This window comes from Osmia bicornis, chromosome 13 (assembly GCF_907164935.1).
Source record: "Osmia bicornis bicornis chromosome 13, iOsmBic2.1, whole genome shotgun sequence".
Lineage (NCBI taxonomy): Eukaryota > Metazoa > Arthropoda > Insecta > Hymenoptera > Megachilidae > Osmia > Osmia bicornis.
This window is the reverse complement of record NC_060228.1, coordinates 4,333,231-4,353,257: the sequence shown is the minus strand read 5'-3', so window position 1 is coordinate 4,353,257 and position 20,027 is coordinate 4,333,231. Positions and strand designations below refer to the sequence as shown.

Sequence of the window (20,027 nt, the reverse complement as noted above, 5' to 3'; positions counted from 1 at the left end):
TTTTATACCCGGCTGTATTAAACGTTCGACATCGAGGCTACCGCCATGAATAAATTTGCCCGGCCGCTAAGTTCGTGGAGCATCTTCAATCTCAACGCGATCTCTCTTCTGTACCGGTAATAAAAGTTTTTATTACGGAACGCCATTTGCCGGGATCGTTCGTAAGGAATCCACCGACACGCTACTGGCAGATGGAGAAATTTCAGGAAGATTCTTGAAATTCCGTCGGCCCAGTTACGCCCTCGCCATCGAATCCGTCTTCTTCATTATCAATATTTTAATTAAAAAGTAATTTCATTTCGAAGAATCGCAGATTTCATAAAATCTGCGCGTGTCAAGGGTGTCGGGAACCATTTTAGCTCAAAGTCTTGATGCACTATTTAACACTGAAACATCGCAATAGAGGAATTAGCCATGATTCTCAGCCAGTCTTCTCGACCAGTCTTCTTCGATCTCGTTCTATCGTTTTCGTACGTGTAAGAACAGCCATCGGGTCGTACCTAATTAGGGAGCGCGTATCCGTGCGAGGGTTTTTGAAGCGATGCTCGTCGTCGGCGTTTGCATCGGCCGCGACTTTCTTGCGTTGAAACTTTCTCGCCGTAAACGCTGCGCGAACGAAGCCAGCCTCTGCTCGAAGCGGCTTCGTAAATTTCCTACGAAGTCGGAAACGGGATTTCGTCTCGATTCATCTTGCCGGCAATTACCGGCAACGGCACATGATCCGCGTACCTGCCTACCGATGCGCTCGATTTATGGGAAACGCGTGTAAGCTTCGGGAGAAACGATTACTTTACTTGCGCGCGTTTCCATCGAAAGCCGAACTTGACACGACCGATCGTTCCCGGACGATCGATATCTTCGACTTTTCTTCCCCTCCCCCTATGCTTTTTCCTTTTTTCCCCCCCATCTTCCTTCGTCTTCTTCCATCGTCTCGTAGTCAGCGCGCGTACGCGTCGGAGCTATCGTGGCTTCCACTGTCGGGAAACAACACGACCCTCTTCGATCGCTATTCGATCCTCGAAAGATGCACGAACGATAAAGATGCCGCGATTCCTTCCGCAGAAAATATCGCGGCCTAACAGCTTGAGAATCTTTTCGAAATTGGATTCGCGGAACAGCGGAGTCGTAAGTCGCGTTTGAATAACGAGTTCGAGGAGTGTGTGAAAATTCTTTAGAGTGTTTATTATGATGGCTATTACGAGGGCTGACCCTTGGGTGAAAGGTTTGTAGGGATCGAAAGATTGCAAATTATTTTGATCAAAGTATCACGGGAAGCTTTCCTTCCTCGAATCCAGCACGGTTCCTTTTTCTTCCTCCTTAATTCCCTTTCTGGAGGACACGAATCCGAGCATCGGTACACCCGTCGAAACAGTGGCTGGCTCCCAATTAGGAACCCTCTTTTAAGTAATGCCCGCGATCTGGTTTGTCTTTCTCTATCCTCCCAACGACCGCCACCTGAGCATCCCTTTCTTTCTTGGTTGACCAGTGGCACGATTGACTTTCCGCGGCATCCTCGTCTTTCTCTTGTATAAATTAGTCCCAGCCGCCACATAATGGCGTGTCGATGCGCTACTGTCCCCCGGCTAGCATTGCGTTTTTAATTCTCTTTTTCCCCTCGTGTTCAGGTAACTCCCTCTTTCTCGGTTCTCTTCCTTCAGTCCATGTATTCTTCGCGTTATCCTTTCTCCTCGAGCCTCTTCGTCGGGCTAGTATCAAACAGGATCGTTTCTTTTCCGTTTCTCTTGAGAAGAAGCCACGAGAAAGGTTCTGCTACCATCTCTGTCTGGCTTTGGGTCTCGTCAGACCGGGCCCGCTTAATTTACGACCAATTAATTTGGATAAACTGAATGAGGGGAGGCCCGCTTTCGATGCACGCGTTAACCGTGAATTTTTTCTCCCTACTCTCTTGCCTTCCGGTCCGATCCGGTAAGCACACAGGCCCGACTCGTCTCGGAAACCTTTTTCGGGACCGGGCACGATGAGCTTGGTGGAAATCGAGCAACGGATACGATCGTCTGATTACACGCTTGTTATTTCCGATCGGCTACCGGCTCCCGATCGTTCTCGGTCCGATACCGATTGTCGTTAAAGGAAATGAAACTTGGAGTTTAAGTTGCCGGTAATTGGGATGAAACGCGGATCAATTGGGTTTCGAAGTGGAAACCGATCATACTGTTTCTTTTACAAAGCGGTGATCATCGTTGGTATAAAAAGAAATGGAATACCTTCGATGTTGGAACGGTTTCACGGGGCCCGTTGGTGGCAACGAAATTCTTTCGGCTCCGTGAAATCCTTGGATAGCGTTGAAAATCCGCGTTTCTGGTGTGTATAAACCGTTTCACGGTATAACAGTCGGCGAGAAAGAAGACGGTTAGAGAGAAGAGACGAGTGAAGAGTAGTAGCACGAAGCAGACATCGAAAGGGGCTCGGAGATGTCGTGGACAGGCCTGCTTGGTATTCCGTTCTCGTCCGGAGGCATAATTGGCCGCCAACTGGCGACGCTCCTCCGGGTATCGCGAAGACAAGAAATTATTCTTTAATTAATTGTCAGCGCTCAATGTGGCCGCATGCGTAGGATCGGTCGGCCTCGTACATAAATTTCATCTATATGGGAGCGCCGACTGAGCGAGTGTAAGAGTACCTCTCTCTCTCTCGTAGAGGGATCCGGAGAAACGGCGACGAAAAGAGAGAAATAAAGAAGGAGAGTCGAGAGAGCTTCCGATCCGCGGAGGTAGCAAATACCTGGCGCCTGTTTGTAAACCCTTTAACGGTAAATCGTCGCTCTAAAGGGTCTCTTTGCGCGTTTACTCGGCTACTCTTCCATTTCTCCTTCTCCTCATTTCACCTCTCTTTTCTTTATATATTTCCCCTGAATGCTCACGTAGGTGATCTCCGGTTAAGATGGAGTTCCGTATAAAGAGGGGAAAGTTGATTCACCGGGCCCAGCATCGGCTTCGATCGTGCTTTGTGCCCTCCAGTCACGCTACTCGCTAACGATTTTGAATCATTCTATCCGTCCTTTTAATCGTTACGATTTAATGATCCTCGTTAACGATTTACCGTAGTGCGACTTCCTGGTTAAATCATTTTTCAACACGAACATGGTATTACGGAGGCTTTCCTGTTTTTAACGGATCATCGTATTATCATTGAAAATAGCCGGCAATGTGAGCAAAGGTTTCTCGACCTGATCGTAAAACGGTGACAACTTCCGCCGATGTTTGTCCCGTTCTAATAACCAGTATATATCAACGGCACCGGTACGAACAATTAGGCTACTGGTCTCGACCGAAGGGACGACAGTTACGAGCGGTCGAAGGATTCAAAGAAGGCGGCAAAGTTCTTTGATCGGACGTGCCAGTGGAACGGATCCCCTGGCCTTCTCGTTTTAGCCGAAGAAGGTGGCTCTTCTGGTTACCCTGTTCTCGCAGATAGGGAAGGTGGACCTGTAAGTCGAACAGTGGCGTCGGACCGTCACCTGTTCCCTACGAAAATCCAATCGAATCGTCCAACAAATTACCTTCTGCCATTTTATTCTTGACACAAATACCGACGATCTCTTCAACAGGCTTAAAAAAGCTATTTCCAAAAGATTATCTTGAAAATACTTGCCATAACATATCAATTTGAAGAATAAATGGAATAAGGGTAATCAAAATAAATTGGAAAGTACCTTAGTGACCCCAACACCAATTAAAAATAAAATGAATAAGTGATTCTTGAATTCGATTCAAAAGAAGCAATCTCGACGCTCATGGACGGATTATTCGAGACAGCTGTGTACACAGAATCGAGGTTCTCGTAGATACAAGTTGGTGGGTCGTGTGCGTGGATCCCGTACGTATATTTTATAATTAGCCAGCGGATCCGTTCGATAAATCAGCGCGCCGCCCGGGCTTAAGACTTAATTAAAAATTTAGTCAAAAACCAATTAGCGGCTACGCAGGATTAACATATTTCTAATTATCCGCTGGACACTTTCTGCCGCCCTATATACTTGCCTCGACTACTTGCCATAATACCGGGCCGCCACTCACCTCGTCGATGACTTTGCGATACATTTTGTTATGACCAACGAAATTCCTCTTTTCTTCTTTTTGCTTCGTTCCTCCGGGTATAATACTTCTTTCAACAACCAAGAGGTCGTCGCCCCTTGAACCTTTTTTTATTTTAATTTTCTTTCTTTTCGTCGGTTCAATCGAGCGTAATGACTTACCTTTTGTCCCGGTTCGTGTTCCTTGAAAATCATCGAGGATGTTAGAGATACTGTCTGATCGAGGTACGAATGGGTGAAGTCGGTTTAAATACTGAAATCGCTTTTATTTTCGCTATGGTATACTTCCATGGATAAATTATCATGTTACATTTATACAGGGCGCTTAGGTACAACCGGGACACCTCGCGAGGGATGATGTCTGTGTCTTGGTTGAACTTAACTACAGAATTTACACGTTTTTTTTTTCAATCCTTAGACACGCGCACGTATGTACATACTCTTCAGTCTCGTATCGTTCGTCTATCCTTAAAATGAAACCATTTAGAGATCTTATCGTCCTGATTTTCTTCGCCGTGCGCCTCGAATGCACGAATTTTCGTTTCGTGTGAAATCAACTAATTATTTCTTTCAATCTAGTCGATCTACCTCGTTCATTAATTCTCCGCGACGAACCCTTTTGTTTTCTTATTACGAATGTAATCGAACGTCCTGTACACGCGTATATACATACGTACACTTACGGTTAGACGGCTATTTACAATATGTACATCGGTTCCGTACGGTTTCCCCGTGAGATCAACGCCATGAAATGCTTTCTAAATGCTGTCACTCGCCATGGTACTCGTGGATCTCGTTTAACCCTTGTGGAAATGAACCGAATCGTTCAAGATTCTTTTATATATTTATTCATACGATTTCGAATTATTTCAACGGGAATTAAAGTCACTATGGAAATTGATGCTTGGTTATCGACACAAGGATTAAACTCGACACTCAGCTAATCACAATCAGAGTTTCGACTTTGAACGTAGAAAAATAAAGCCACGAATCTGCCTCGTTTTCCCATTGATACTTCTTTGCTCGTCGCGAGCTAACAGCTGAATTTTTCCATAAAATTCAAGTCATACATGCATTTTTTTTGAATTTTGGAAGTGTAATTTCTGGCCCCCATGGAATTCCACCGATGATGGGCTCGAAGATCGTTCCGATTTAATCAGCTGGTATAGCTTCGTTTCCGACGCTGAATTCTTTGCTCCTGGACTTCCAATAAATACGCGGTAATTGGCTTCACTGTTTTTAAAAATCGTTTTCATCTCCCCGATAAATTGGTACCCCGATATCAGGACACTTTCTCTCGTCTCATTCATAATCTCCATCATCGTTCACAATTGACGCACTGTTACCACAATCTTGAACCTTTTATCTTCGACCCCGTAGCCTCTGCAGACGGAATCCCATGGTGGTTTCCGGAAAATCGTTCGCGGTTTTTCGAGAGACAGACGGAACTCGCGACGCGTTTCGAGCAGACTCGCCAGGGTACGAGCGACTCGAGCTCGCGAGCCTCGAGTCTGCCTTATTAAGGTCTGTGTCCAGGGGGCCCCATGAACATGGCTGCCGCGGCCGCGACATGGGTGTGCCTAGCCATGGCCGCCGCGATGAAGGGAGGCACTCCTGGTGTTCCTGGAGGCCCCACTCCGGAGAACATCAAGCCAGAACCGAAACTCGGGTGCAACAACGGCCTCGCCGACAGCCTCAGCTTCTCGATCTCGGCCTCCTGCAGACGCTTCGCCTTCGCTCGCCTGTTCTGGAACCAGATTTTCACCTGGAACATCGGAAAATTGCCAATGGAGAGTTTGTTCGCTCTGGGTTACTTAGGTTTTTAAATTAAATTCGTTCGGCTGGTGTCGTCTGTGTTGTATTTTGAAATCTTTCGATTCCCCATTTTTAAAAGACCTATTCACGATTCTAAATTACAACATTTCTGAGTAACTATTTTTCTCAGTAGCAATCTAGTATATCGGTTCTCCAAACTTTCAGAGCGATTAATCCACGACGAGTCATGTAGCAAAGTAGAAAATGTCAGCGGTGAACGTACGGCAGGAGGAGCTTTGATACGGTCGCGTAATTAAATAATTACGCTATCGATCAAGTGGGCGTACGTAAGCGGTGTAACAAGGGACGCCAGGATTGGCGAACGGCGAAGTAGAAAACACACGCGCGGCGTTGCATGAACGGCTATTTAGCGCGTAATTAGCCGGTTGAAATTGGTGAAAGCAAGGATCGAACGAGGCGACAGGAATTCGTTCGATGTACGGTATTGGAAACTTGCTACCTGGAAAAATATGTCGAATTCGTCTCGCTAATTGTATTTGCACAGTCGCCGTTCAATTTTCGTGTTTGGACAGATGGGACCGTCGAATTACGACATACCGTTCACTAATATGCTCTTTTTCTTTGCGATATATGTTGAAAGCGGTCGTGATTTTCTCCGTGGAAATCGTTCGCCGGAAAATTTTACGTTCACACGACTGTGCAATTAACGAATCAGCAACAAATTAATTGGCATCTTTGTGAGCCGTTAATCTATGTTGCTAATTAGAACAAACACTGAATAGCTACTTCTTTGCAACATTGTTGCACGCGATCTCAAAGTGATTTTTAAAGTAATATTCAGCGATTTATGCTTCGAAGGTGTTCAGAATAATAGAAATTTAAAAAGAAGCAAATAATCTTAATTAGGAGTAGAACAATATCTACCTGAATCATCTGCTATCGGAGTCATTGAAATTTTTTAATGAAGAATGATATATTTTATCATATAAATGAAAAAACATCCTGGAAATATGAAAATATTATAAAAATATCCTGTATATGAACTAGTTCATCGTTCGAACGTTAAAGTCGGCAGATAATGACGACAATGTTACCATTATCATCGTTATTGTTCTCGTTACCATTATTTTTATCGAGCATAATGCTCGTTGGCTGCCTGATTCCCTTCGAATTAGCATTAAGCACCCTGAAGCACGCGTAACGAGTTCAAGGAGCCGTAATCTGATCGCTAAAATGGGTAAAATGTTGTACGACCGAAGGGGGTAAATAAAAATGCAGATGTTAAAAAACGATACGAATCGGGTAACTGTTTAATAAATCAGACGGAATGTCGGGCTGTTAGGTGGGCAAGGTAACGCGGCCTGGAGGATACTCGTCGTCGCTTAGAAAGTAGAAATCTCGCCTCGCGTGACAATGTGCAATCAAATCGTTACTGCTTCTCTAGCTGGAAAGACACACTACAATATTCTACGGACTTCTTCTTTCTCAACCCAACGACTTCCTGTTTTTCACGGTCCTACGCTAACGCGTTACGACGTTTGCGCGCAATTTTCCAGGGATGCGAATAGTAAAGTTTCTGTACCTCTTTTTCATTCAAAACTCTTTCCATTCCTTAATAGTCACGTTCAATTAAATCCGATGGTTTTACTACCCACTACGATCGAATTCAATTGTAATTATAAAGTTAATATAGGTTTCTATTTCTTGAGGCCTCCTTTCTCCATTCGATCACTACATCGAATTAGTACTGATCCTTTTAAAGAAGAAGTTAAAAGACTTTCGATCGTCAATTATCCATATAAATGATCCAATCTATTCTCGACTACTTCTACGATTTCCTAATCCTAGTAATTATAATTTAATAGCAATTTAACGCTGGGTTTCTAATTTCTGAAGCCTCCTTTCTCCGTTTAATCGGCACGTCGGATTAAAATTGATCCTCGGAATGGAGAGGGGAATCGAAGGATCCCGATCGATATCGTCGGTTTGCCTAGGTAGGCGGTCGAATCGGCTCGAAATTATTTCCACGAACGACACTATTGCATTCTAACGGCGTGAATATCGCAACCGAAATCGCGAACATACCTCTTCGTCGCGAGTGAATAATGAGAGGTGAGAGCAGCACGGGGTGGTGATCCAGTTCTGTTTCGGAAAGGACGGCGAGGCGAGGAGAGGAGGCGAGGAGATTTGCGGGGACGATCGTAGCTTATCTAAGCAAATGAATACGACGAAGCTTCATTTCGTCCCGATGCGTTCTAATGTATGCGCAAAGTGTATTTGAACACGCTAACTGCACGATAATAGGTTTCCTCGCGATTGTCTTTTTGTCTGCTACACGTGTCACGAGACAACGAACGTCTACTCTCGTTTGGAATTAATGTACATCGTGAAACCTTCGTGGGATTCGATGAACTTTCAAATGGCAAAAGAAATTTTATAAGGAATCACGATAATTTTAGTTGAATTCATTCTGACAGAAGTCAAGATGATATCAGGCGAGTTTATTCTTTCGTATTTCATATTTCTTGCGAATACACGTTGGCGAAACTTGACTCGCCTCGTGCTGATCTCAATGGAGTCATTAAGGTAGCACGAATTTCACGAAAAGCTTCGGTTCACTCGAATTCATATATAATCATTTGTTACGGTGTCAGAAATGACGACGCTCGGGTCGTGTTGCACGCTTGGCCAAACAATTCTTTTGCCATTTTAAACCGCGAACTTCTGACGCCTGGCACGGTGCAACGAGCGCCTGATCATTTCGGCTGATACAAAAATTAACTATAATATCGTTTCATTACGTTCAATTTAATTAACGTCAATCATGTTAATTGCTATCCGCTCCGTAGAAGGGTGTGTAATTACCCGGCTGAACGTGATGTACCTGATGCGAGAGCCAGACGAGAGAATTTGCTCGTTTTCATCGTACTCCGGCAAACTGTTACGAAACACGAACGCCCGAAAGAAAAGCGAACCGCGTCGATGGAAACGCGATGGAAAGAAATGAGCTCCGAGATAATTGAATTAGAAATTTACAAGCTGACCACGGTATGAAAATATCTATTCATTTTTTCAGTCCAAAATATTTTTTAAAATTGACAACCAATACTTTAACTTTCGCCGAGAAAAATTTGCCACCCCTTAATTTTATGTAACTTGCATTCTTCGTTCGATTAAGTCGTTTAAAGGAACAATTTTCTAATTAACCTGACCAACGTGTAATCCTCTTAAAGCGATCAGACGTTATTCCCTGAGGGTAGACATCGTGTACGCGTTCCCGAAGGCAAGCGTGTACAAGATGCTACTCTAATGGTTAATCGTCGCTTGCGAAGCTTAATGGCTACCACCGACGAGTATCTCTCACCTGCGTTTCCGTAAGGTGAAGGGACGACGAGAATTCCGCTCGTTCGGCGATCGTTAGGTACTGCTTTTCACGAAACTTTTTCTCCAACGAGAGCAGCTGTTGGGTGGTGAACGGTGTCCTCGGTTTGCGATTTGGCTTGTGCTTCCTCAGGGTGCACCTGACAGGCCCAGGTCCTGGACCCGGCAGCCTCAAGTCGCCTGAAATCAATCCGAAAAACTGTCGATCAGTGGCAAAACACGATTGGGACTGGTTCTCGAAGAGGGTGTAATAAATTAGAAAACTTTTGATCGAAGGGAATCTTTGTTTTCTAGAAGATCCATAGGAATTTATTTTGAATCCTTTAAAGATACATAGCCGATTCAAAAGGCGTCCATTGTGATAATAATTCATATTATAGCGTGTCGCACTAGGTATTGATATTTCTACTATGAATTACCACACACGGCCATTTCTATTGCAATAATATTATCTTACAAAAGGAATAAATCAGAATGTTTGATTAATCAATTAAAACAAAACTCAAGATGGATTATGCAAAAAGAGGTTGATTAATTATCGAAAGGCTGGAGGGAAATGTAGTAGTCGAAAGTAGAATGTTACGCTTTGTAAGGCTCGTTTCATAGCGAGATTGTAACTGATCGAGCCGGCTCGAGGGAGAGACGAGAAAATGAATTAACAGTAGCCCCGAAAAGTCGACGCGTAACACGATTAAACGATGTACGAGCGGAATAATTAACGCGACCGGTTACATTGCGAAGGTGAATTAAGATATCGACCGGTCGAAGAGTGTTTTCTCGCGGTGCGATAGCTCGCATAATTATTGGCCAACTATCGGTACTGATAAATCGTTCAATGTCTTTGCAGCTGCATCGAGAGGCAAGATACCGACAAGAAGCTCCAATTATTCGATTTTTCTTTTTATTCTTTCCCTTACGTGTCACGCCCGGTCCCGATTAAGATATTTACAGATGTTTATTATACGTGGTTATTTAAAATAATGTATAATTAATGCGAAAGATTACTTCTTTCGCCGGTCATGAACGTTCCTCGAACGGAATTTCAATTAAACGGAAACATTATCCACGTCAGAAGTAAGGCAGCATGGAAATTAAAACGGCATTAATATCGTTTAAGCTTTATTATCGACGAATGTTCCGCGAATAAACCGATGGCAATGCAAACTTCGTAATATTAATCATGTTTACACAGATTTGTTCGAACGGTGCAAAATTATCGGCTCGTTATTTCAGTGCACGCGTTGCATAATAATTATACGGGAGCCGGTGATAACGTTAATTAATGCCCGGTCGATGACTACGGATCGAAAACGTATCCTCTATCCTTCAAATTTTCTAGCAATCGCTTTTGCGTAAAATCCCTAATTCAATAATAAATTTTTATATTTAACAAGCAAAGTAGTCGTCGTTCGCGAACAGAGAAAAATGATAATCCAGGATGGTTAACTCGAGTATCCAATTAATTTACATATTTCCATAGCTCGACACCGGAGACGACTTTCATAGACGGCAAGAAATAAGCAGTGTGCAGAAAAAATAAAAGGACAAGACGATTCCCGCGCGAAAATTCAGCCTCATTTCGCGTTAACGATCACGCTCAGTACAGGTCGAGTCTACATAAATTACCCGGCGGTCGATCGTGCGTGCTCGCACACGCGTTTCTCCGCAATCAGCGTCGGCCATTCGTCCTTAATCCCTCGATTTGCAGAAGCGGTGCCGAGGTAACGACGACGCGCGGCAACCGCCACTCTGATCGAGCTGAAACGAGCGGTGAAATTGAATCGTAAAAAATAAATTGTCCCCTGTTACGAGATCGTTTCATTCCCGGACGATAATTATCCTCGTGTTCGATGATTGACTCGTACGATTTCATCTCCCCGCCGCTTTGCGACGGTGAAACGAGAGTTTCTTCCTGGCGAACTTACGCTCGACCACGCTTTCATCACGCGGAAGATCGAATAAAATTCCTTCGCTGCTCGATTTTCCTTCGTGCTTGTTCTTAATTTTAAACGAAAAGAAAAAGACGATCGGAGACCTGAGTTCCTCGATCGCTGAAGATGTTTTTACGAATACGTGGACCGTAGAGTTAACGGATTGACCAATACGACCCCGTTAAATGACTCGTCAATTAATTTTTACGATTCAATTTTCGATGGAGCGTCGTATCTGTCAGGAACAATAAATAGATGTGCACGAGACGTGAATGATTGCCGATAAAATAAAAATATGTGTCAAACAGGGTACTTTAAAAACATTCCTTTTTAAAATGAAATTAACGTAATCGTTATACGATATCTTTGGTCTAAATGAAATAAAGAATCGATTAACCGATCATTAATCGTCCGCTGGTGTATTCAAGAAGATATTACCGTTGAATTCGGTTAGTTGGGGTGATAAAAAAGTACCATTTGACCGGGGAGACAGTTCGAAAGGATGACGATTTCTGGGCAACCGGAGGGCAACGGTGAATTCCGCGCGCTAATTAACGATCGGCCAGGGACAAAAAAGGGAACAGCCTGGCGGCATTGTCGAGAGCGGATCTCTCTGTCGCGACATCGGTATTACGTCTTCCATTCTGCTTGGCCGTTCCCGGTTTCGCCGGTATTCAACGGCTAGTTGGCTAGTCCGCTCACATAACCGATCAATATGTTCCTCTCGGAAGCTAATTAATTTCTGCTAATTAAACGCTCGCTAGAATCCCCGAGGAAATATATCTTGCGCCGTGACTTTCCGCGTCGGAACGAGCGCGTGGACAAAGCACCTGCGTTGCCACGATGCCTTGTTCGAACTTGGTTGCCGGAAGTGGCCTCTCTTTCGCATCCCCTTGCATTGTTTTAAATTAATAAGGTTGTTGAATTATAAACAGTCGAGATAAGTAGCGCTGTAACTATCACGGGATCGAAACATGGGGTTGACTTGTGTTGTTAAAATTTTCAACCCTCAAATATTATAATTTTGACCCATATAATTATGGATATCATCGGACATGTAATATAACGTTTCTCGAGGTGTCGCTCGTAGAAAAGATACGCGCTCCGAACTGCCTGGATGGGAAATAAATCGCGCCTACGATAAGACAAGCTACTGGAATCGTTGAAGTTTTTGCGTTAATCGGTAACGCGATAGTAGAAAGCAATTAGTCCTGGCCGATGTAAGATCGAGTGAAATGAAACGTCCATAAAATTCGAAATAGTCTGTGCTCGCGATAATTAACGCCCATTTCGAATCCAACAACATTTCGTTCCGCGGAACATTGAACGATCGCATCGTGCAAAATGAGAGAAAAATATATGTGGTACATTGCACGCGAACCGCGATGCCTTTTTTGTCCGTTTTGATAATCCTCGTGTCGGGGGGGTCGCGTAAAAATTTTCATTATTAATTACTGATTTGTCGCGATTCATTTGTATCGACGATACGAGGGAGGAGGAAAGCGTAATGAATTCACGATGAAGTTGCTCCAACAAGCGACGGCAATAAATTCTTTGCCGGGCAAAATAGTGGTCGTTGATGAAACGAAAACGGGTTTCGTCGTCTTTCGCTGTCCGCCGCGATATCGCGCTGACAATTCGCATATCGCGGCCAGTTACTTACGTATCTTGCTAATGACCAGCCCCCGGTTCAATATGTTTCTTATGAACGCCAATTAATTTCTGCTAATTAAATGTTCGCATGATTTATGATCGATACACGACCACGCATGTGTACACATCGCCTCGTATGGATTCTCAGAGGCTCGTTGATTCAGTAACAAAGTCGTTTTCACCTTTCCCTCCGTTTGTTTTGTAATGCACGTGTTTCATAAAGATAAACACCAATCGAATTAACAATCCTTTGCTACTTTTCAAGCGAAATACGTGGAAAGCTCGCGAATTTAGTTGCAAATTTAATACATTGCAAACAGATTGAAACAAAGGTCGTATAAACGATCAATATGCTCTTCTCGGTTGCTAATTAATTTCTGTTAATTACCATGCGCTCAGATACGTACGATTATTGTTGCGGTCGACTAAGGATCCGTATTAGGCGTACGATCTCATTGTTCGGTATGTTTGTCGAATATTCGCCGAGAAATCGCGAGTATGTAACTTGGAGGAGTCGTGGAAATACACTAGGGTACGTTAATTAACGCATTAATAATTATCTCCGTGCGAGCGGCACTCTCGTTAATGCGACGGATTGACTTATCTAACAATGAAAATATTTCTGTCTTTGCTATTTAGCAAGTAGATACTGCGAACTTTATTATTAACAAAATGATGAACAATTTTCTTGAAATTCTCCATAAATCTGGTACGATTTCGTAAAGTAATCCTTGGAACAGGTGTGCACCATTTATCCTAGTTTCAGTTTCCAATAACGTGACTTATCTAGCATCGATGTGCCCATTAACATGCCGAACAAATTAAAATCCCTGCAAATCAACTATAAATCTCTCCAATAAGGGCAAACTTTCGTAACGTGCTCTTAAAAAAGCATGGTCTTTCAACCATCCATGACTAGAAAATGAAAATTGCTATCCATGATCGTAGAAATTAAAAACCCACTCCCTTTTCGATGTGAAATATAAACGGTGGCGCGCGTCATCGAAAAATTAGACGGTGAAAAGCTCATTAGCGCGGCGCGGCACGGTTATCAGAGGAACAGCCGTTGGGGGTGGGACGGGGGGTGCGATACGAGGCTCGTCCAGCCGATAGATAATCCGTGCTCCTGTCACTGGGGCGGTGGCTTTCGAAAATTATGAATACGGCCGTCATTTATAACGCTCGAACGCCACCGTCGGCCAGCACGCATTTATCTGGCTCTGGCCTCCGCGTCCAGGAACGAATTAACGACGCCCGTCCCAATGATGTTCCACAAAATATTTGGAACGATTCATCATTCTTGGCGAGCGTAATTACCGTCCACGGGGTGTTTTACACCGGACTAGAGTCTCCAAGTGGAGCTCTGCTTTTTCCATAGGGGTTGCAAGAAAATCTACCCTCAGCCGCGTTAATTGCCGTGAAACGAGTGCTTCTACGTTTATCGGTGATCGACGATTAACATTCGTAGGGAAATTATGTTGATTCACGGAAGTGTGCAAATTGTTTATTAATTCAGAATTCTTAAGTGGTAATTTTTCAAGTAGAAACATCAACGCGTTGACGATGCAAGACAGGCTAATATTTACCTGTATAAGGTTTCCGAACTCGTGTCGCTACGATCTCTTCTCCGCGGTTAAATCGTCGTATCTCTCAGAAAACTGCTGTAACCGCGTCCAGCAAAAAGCACCGGTACTCGAAAGGAAACCTAACCAACGAAGAAGCTTCTGCCATCCGCGGATCGTCGTACAACACCCTCGAAAGTCGAACTTGTCGAACCGAGACACCCACGAGCGCGATAGAAACAGCATCCAACGATAGAGAAAAAAAAACAAAACTCGTTCACCTCGAAGAGAAGGCTGTCTAATCAGTGGCCATCCAACGAGACAGCGAAGAAACGTGCTTCGGGATGGACTGCGTTAATCAGCGACGAGGAAATTCGAAACGGACGGGTTTCAACCCTGTTTGAAAGACGCGGGTAATTGGTCTCGCGCTGAACGAAAGAAAAACTGTCGACAGGGGATGCTTGGTCGCGGAAAGAAGGCAAAACATGGCGATTCTAACAGCGAGACCGAAGAGGACAGAAGCTTGTCGTTATCACGAGCAAAAACCGCTGGTGGATGACGTTGGTCAGGAAACTGGGTGTGCCAGGGCGTACCTAACAAGGGCAGTTTTTACCCTGGCTTGAATGCATTATGGATGGTCCGAGTTATGTATGACTCTATCATGAAGATCCTCCCTCTGTCCTCCACCCTCTCATTCCTCTTCCTACTCTTGTCGTACGATAGATCGGTCGCGCGTTCAAAACGCGACAGAATGATTCTGTTCTCTGCAAACCGTTCCTCGCGTCCTCTTTCCTTGACTGTTCTGCACGCCTTTAATGGTCTAAGGCGATTTCTTTCTTGGAAACGGCGCGAGTTTCTCATTACACGCGTCGCTCGTAATTTCGCCAGCCACTCGAGGTGGAACCTCCTCGAGACGAGTCGCCAATGTTTTGCTGGACGTTTCATGCGCTTTCCTGTTTCGCGAAAAAGATCGGAGAAATCTTCGCACCTTCCACTAAAGAGAGTGTAATTGAAGTATGAATGGATTCTTAATGAACGTGGCTGAGCGTCAAGTAGATACGGTACGCGCTTTAGATATGATACACCGAGGATTATGTAAGTTTCAGGGAAACAGTGTTCTCCATTAGAGTAACGTGGTTATTGATAGGTAATTAAAAGTTTATTGTTATTTCCTACGAGGTGAAAGTTAGCGTTTTTCTGTCACTTGCTACCTTGCGCAATTAATGTAATATTAATGTTACTTGCAATTCTCTTTAATTACCCTCCCGTTGATTACCGGATTATTAGGTAAAGTTATTAAGTACTTCTGAACTGTTTGATGAATCATGAATCTTTCAACACACCGTTTCGCTTCAAAGCACTATGGTGCTAGTTTTTCATGGTGATCGGACGGATAATTTTATTAGCAGCGATAAAAATCAACGTTTAGCCGGGAAATGTTAGATCTAACGGTCTAATAGCCTAGATAGATGGCATCGTACGGTGATCGAGAAAGGTTGATCGGCTCGTTTATTCGTGGTTTGTTAGATTCGCAGCTGAGACCTCGTGGGTTCTACATATTTTATCCGACGTTTGTGGGTCGAAACGAAGAAAGCGAGCGAAATCTCGCGAATAAAATAAACTGGAAGGGTAGCGCGCGTTTGGAGAATAAAATATTCACTCCCGGTGAAACTATCGTTTGAATATAATCGCGGTTTCCTGGATTTAGATATTTGTTTCAGGAAAGTTATATTCAAATTAGAGAAACGATTTCGTTCGAGGCTTAATCTTTGATCTGATCTAATGCCACCCAATGTTCACGTTGCACATTGTTTAATAAAACGTGATTCATAAAAATTATGAAGTGTAATGCGAAACACGAGAACAGTATAGAACGGAATATAAATTTGATAGAGCCTACGGGACAGCGATAAGTGTTCTCGAATAGAACAAAAGCTTTTCCATCCTCAACAACTTCCGAGTTCCTCGTAGTTCGATTAGAAGGCCATAGGCGAAATGGGCCACGGCAAATGCTTTAGCACGTAATTCCGATAATAACCGGCTTCTCGCGTGACCGGCGACAGTAATATCGAGCGTTATGGGGCTGCGTGCTGGCGAGTGTCGTGCTAGCTCCGCCATACGGCTGGCATATTCCTTCCTAATCATCAACATTGTAAGCCGGCTACCGGCTGAAATCCTCGACGATAGGCGAAAAAGAAAGGAGAATAACGATTTACGGAGGCGAGTTAGTTACGCCGACCCGTAAATCGGCTTGATAAGTAGTGTGTACCCCAACGCTCGGCTAATATTCCCTCGGCAAACGCCGCGATGGCTTTGATGCGGAAGAATAATGGCTCGCTCGCCTAACGCAGCTCGAAACCTCTCGAATCGATGCTCCTTTCTATGGTCCTCGCTGAATTTCAAACTCAATCTTTTACGTTTACGCGAACCGGTTCCCATTTTACGCGGGGTTGTTCCTCTGCATCAGCGCACGGGCTCCGCGATCTATTCCTTCCCTTTCCGGTCAGCTTCTCTTCTACCCATGACAATTTTTAAAGATCGCGTCGGACCACTTCTGTATTTAGGATTCTACGTACGCAGCAAGTCGGTGCAAGGATTTTTACCCTCGTCTACCCGAGCGTAGAAAAATTGAAGATCATTACACTTACCGTTCGGACTGGTGGGTCCACCGTGCGGTGTGTACAGATGTCCATGGGGATTGTGCGGGTGTGGGGGTGGGGGTAGCCACGCGAAGCCCGCCAGAGAATGCGGAAATCCCGCGGGATTCCAACCGGGCGCACCGGGTGCACCGGTCAGGTAAGGCGGTCCTTGTGACGGCCTCTGAACTCCAGGATGAATCGGTTGAGGCACTACCGGGCTCGATTTTTCTTCCTTCTCCTGGTTATTATCCAGGTCTCTTTCTAGCTCGCAGTCGGAGTCCATCACGTTCAGATCCTCCGACTGGCCCACGCTTCTGATCTCTTGATCCTCGAGATCCAGATGATCGGCTCTGTCGCCTTCCAAAGAACGGTTCGCCTCCGAGTCGCTTCTATCGTCCATGATCTCTCGTCTGCTGACCGGCGACACCGATCGCGGATTAGCGATCCTGTCCATCCTTTCGTCATCCTCTTGGCCGCGTTCCCTCTGGATCAACGATTCGGTGATCCGGCTGGCCGGAGAACCGGTAGACAGTCGTCTCTCGTCTCGATCCTTCTGAACCTCTTGGTCTATCCTAATTGGAGAAGATGACTTGTCGTGGCTGGTCGTTCTCGAGAAGTCCTTCACCGTGAGGATCTCTTGCCGGCCTGCCGACGGGTGATCCTGATCCATTCTACTCGAAGGATGATGATGATGGTGATTGGCAAACGCTAGCCCGTGCGGGCTCAACCTCGCTAACAGTTCTCTGCTTTGTAGTCTCTGCTGTTCCATCAGTAGTTCGCGGTACCTGGCCTCCATGTCCAGGTTTTTCTCAGTCTCCGTTCGATCGTCGTTCTCGCGCCTAGCGAACGCTCCGCCGGTAACGGCGGTCTTCTTCATGTCGCTCAGCAGGGAGTCCACGCTGAAGCTGATTTTACCGCTTCGCGGCTTCAGGTTCGACGAGGCGGACGTTGAGGTTGCCATGTCGACGTCCTCGCACAGACGATCGCTCCCTGTACCCTGACCTGTCACCACGCCCTCGCTGCTGCTCATACCGATCCACTTTTTCCTTATTCCTCTTCTTCTTCTTAAGAGGATCGATGAACGTTCTACGGCACTAGGCAATGATTTCTTGGTATCCTGTTCCTTAAAATACACACGTGAATGTCGAAGTCTTAAGGGTGTCTCAGACGAGTTCACCTACGATCACTTGAACCGCATCGTAATTTCCACTTAACTCGGCTAACTCTACCCTCCTAACTGTCCGTCGACCACCACGAATATCGTCGAGCTTTTACGATACGATCATCCTTATCTATTTTCGTCGCTTATCCACGCGGGCTGGCTCGCGGTGACGCGAATTGCTAAACATCAGCGCGACAGCCAACAGAGAAGCGTCATCTCAACGTCGAAAACTTCGATTCTCGTTTTATCAGCTTGCAATCAGTTCAGTCGCAATGTCATTGAGATTGTTCTCACGAGCTGGCATCCCGAGCGATTTCAAAGCCCGTTATTCTCGGAATCCGCCGCATCGCCGCGGACCGACCGAGCCGGCACGAGCGGATCCCCCCATTAAAGTCAAAGCAGTTTCTTTACGAGATCAACATGACGTTCCGACTCCTCCGGACGTCCAACATTATCCTACTCCGGTTGACCACGTTTCTCTTGACCCACTGATGCGACAATACGAGTTTCTTCTCTGTTCCACCCTTGACGATGAGGAACATAAACTGACGCGATGATCTCGTCACAAAACCCTGCAATCTTTTGCGCCAACACAAGACAACAGAGTCCTATCCTCTTTGTACCGGTGGTCCTAGAGTGAGATTAATCAACACTGTGGTTCTTCAACGACTAGCCCTGTGTCTGGATTAGACCTTGATAGTCACTCGAGTTAAAGTAATCTAACTGAAAATCGAAGCACTCGACCACTTCGCGGTACTCGTTGTTCGATAGATGCGCTCCGAAGGAACCGGAAGCAAAGTGTTGCAGCGGTAGTCGCACTGTCACAAGCTCGTCACAACGATCGGTGGTCGGATACGCGGGGGGTGTACAGTGGTAATCTGCGTAATCTGCCGCGTGGTGGCCACTGCTGCCGCGGAAACGACACTGATTACCAGCTCGACTGCGGACAGGCCTGCCGAGGCGTTCTCTCTCTTCTTCGGTGGCGGCCGGCGTCGCGGTGCTTGCCGCCTGTGCGCGCCGCCCCCGCGAAACCCGTGGAACCGGTACCGTGTCCTATCCTCGACCAATGCCAACCACTCCAGACACACCACGCACCTAACCCGGACCCCTCGACGGTAGGCGTGTTTCGAGCCGTTCGCTCCGCCAATGAAACTCTCTCGACGTGCTTCGAACCTTCTCTCCTTTCGCGACAGCGGGGGGGAAATCGACCCGGGTTTACGCGTACACCGTACGCCAGATGGCATTGCGATCCATGGGACGAACAGTCGGTTCGATTGAAAACCGACGACGTGGGGATGAAACGACGAGGAGTACGATCGTCGGTGGGGGAAGGTCGGTCGAAAGGGGCTGAAGCGGAACGACGCGGGGACCGGGATGATGAGGCAACTGCTCGGGGAACGTGACGACTCCTAATTGTCTAATTCCCGTGCGCGATGCGCGAATTGATTGGCAATCCCCGTTGCGTCTGTGGTTGCGCCATTCCGCGCCTGTCTGCGTGCGTGCGTGCGCGCACAACGACCATCCACCGTTTCCCGCCCTCGTCCGCGCGAGTTGCCGAGCTTTGTGACGGGATAACGACGTTGTCGGGACGCTTTCGTCGACGTATGTCGTTACACCAGCCTTCTTTTTTTTTCTCTCTACCAGCGAAAAGTTTCGCGATTTCTGGTTTACCGAACGACCGGGAGGTGTTTCTAGACCGCGATCAGGGGTGTTGAAGGGTAAATGATCGATGGAAATTGGAAGTTTGATTGGCAGTCCAGCGTGGTTGTTGTGGATTTCAAAGTGGTCGTTCGCTGGAACTAGGAAATGAACGGAGCATGGTGGGGTGATAGAGTTTTATGATTTAACGCTTCATTTTTTTTTCAGGCT

General features: G+C 45.6%; 1 protein-coding gene across 1 annotated transcript; it reads right to left on the bottom strand.

Annotated features, from left to right (window-relative positions):
* Window positions 1-4,299: 4,299 nt before the first annotated feature.
* LOC114875881 lies at window positions 4,300-19,137 on the bottom strand. The gene is made up of 3 exons (XM_029186682.2): window positions 17,006-19,137; window positions 9,195-9,391; window positions 4,300-5,819 (listed from the first exon to the last, which is right to left on the bottom strand). Exons 1-3 carry the CDS (start codon window positions 18,024-18,026, stop codon window positions 5,574-5,576), a joined length of 1,464 nt encoding a protein of 487 aa, XP_029042515.1. The 5' UTR covers window positions 18,027-19,137; the 3' UTR covers window positions 4,300-5,573.
* Window positions 19,138-20,027: the final 890 nt, after the last annotated feature.

Bases quoted from the DNA above. Each gene is read 5' to 3' on its own strand.
- LOC114875881 (XM_029186682.2), bottom strand. From the start codon at position 18,026: ATGAGCAGCAGCGAGGGCGTGGTGACAGGTCAGGGTACAGGGAGCGAT. The intron at 9,392-17,005 runs GTAAGTGTAATG...GATTGATTTCAG, and splicing joins TGGACCCACCAGTCCGAACG to GCGACTTGAGGCTGCCGGGT. The intron at 5,820-9,194 runs GTGAGAGATACT...CCGATGTTCCAG, and splicing joins TTCACCTTACGGAAACGCAG to GTGAAAATCTGGTTCCAGAA.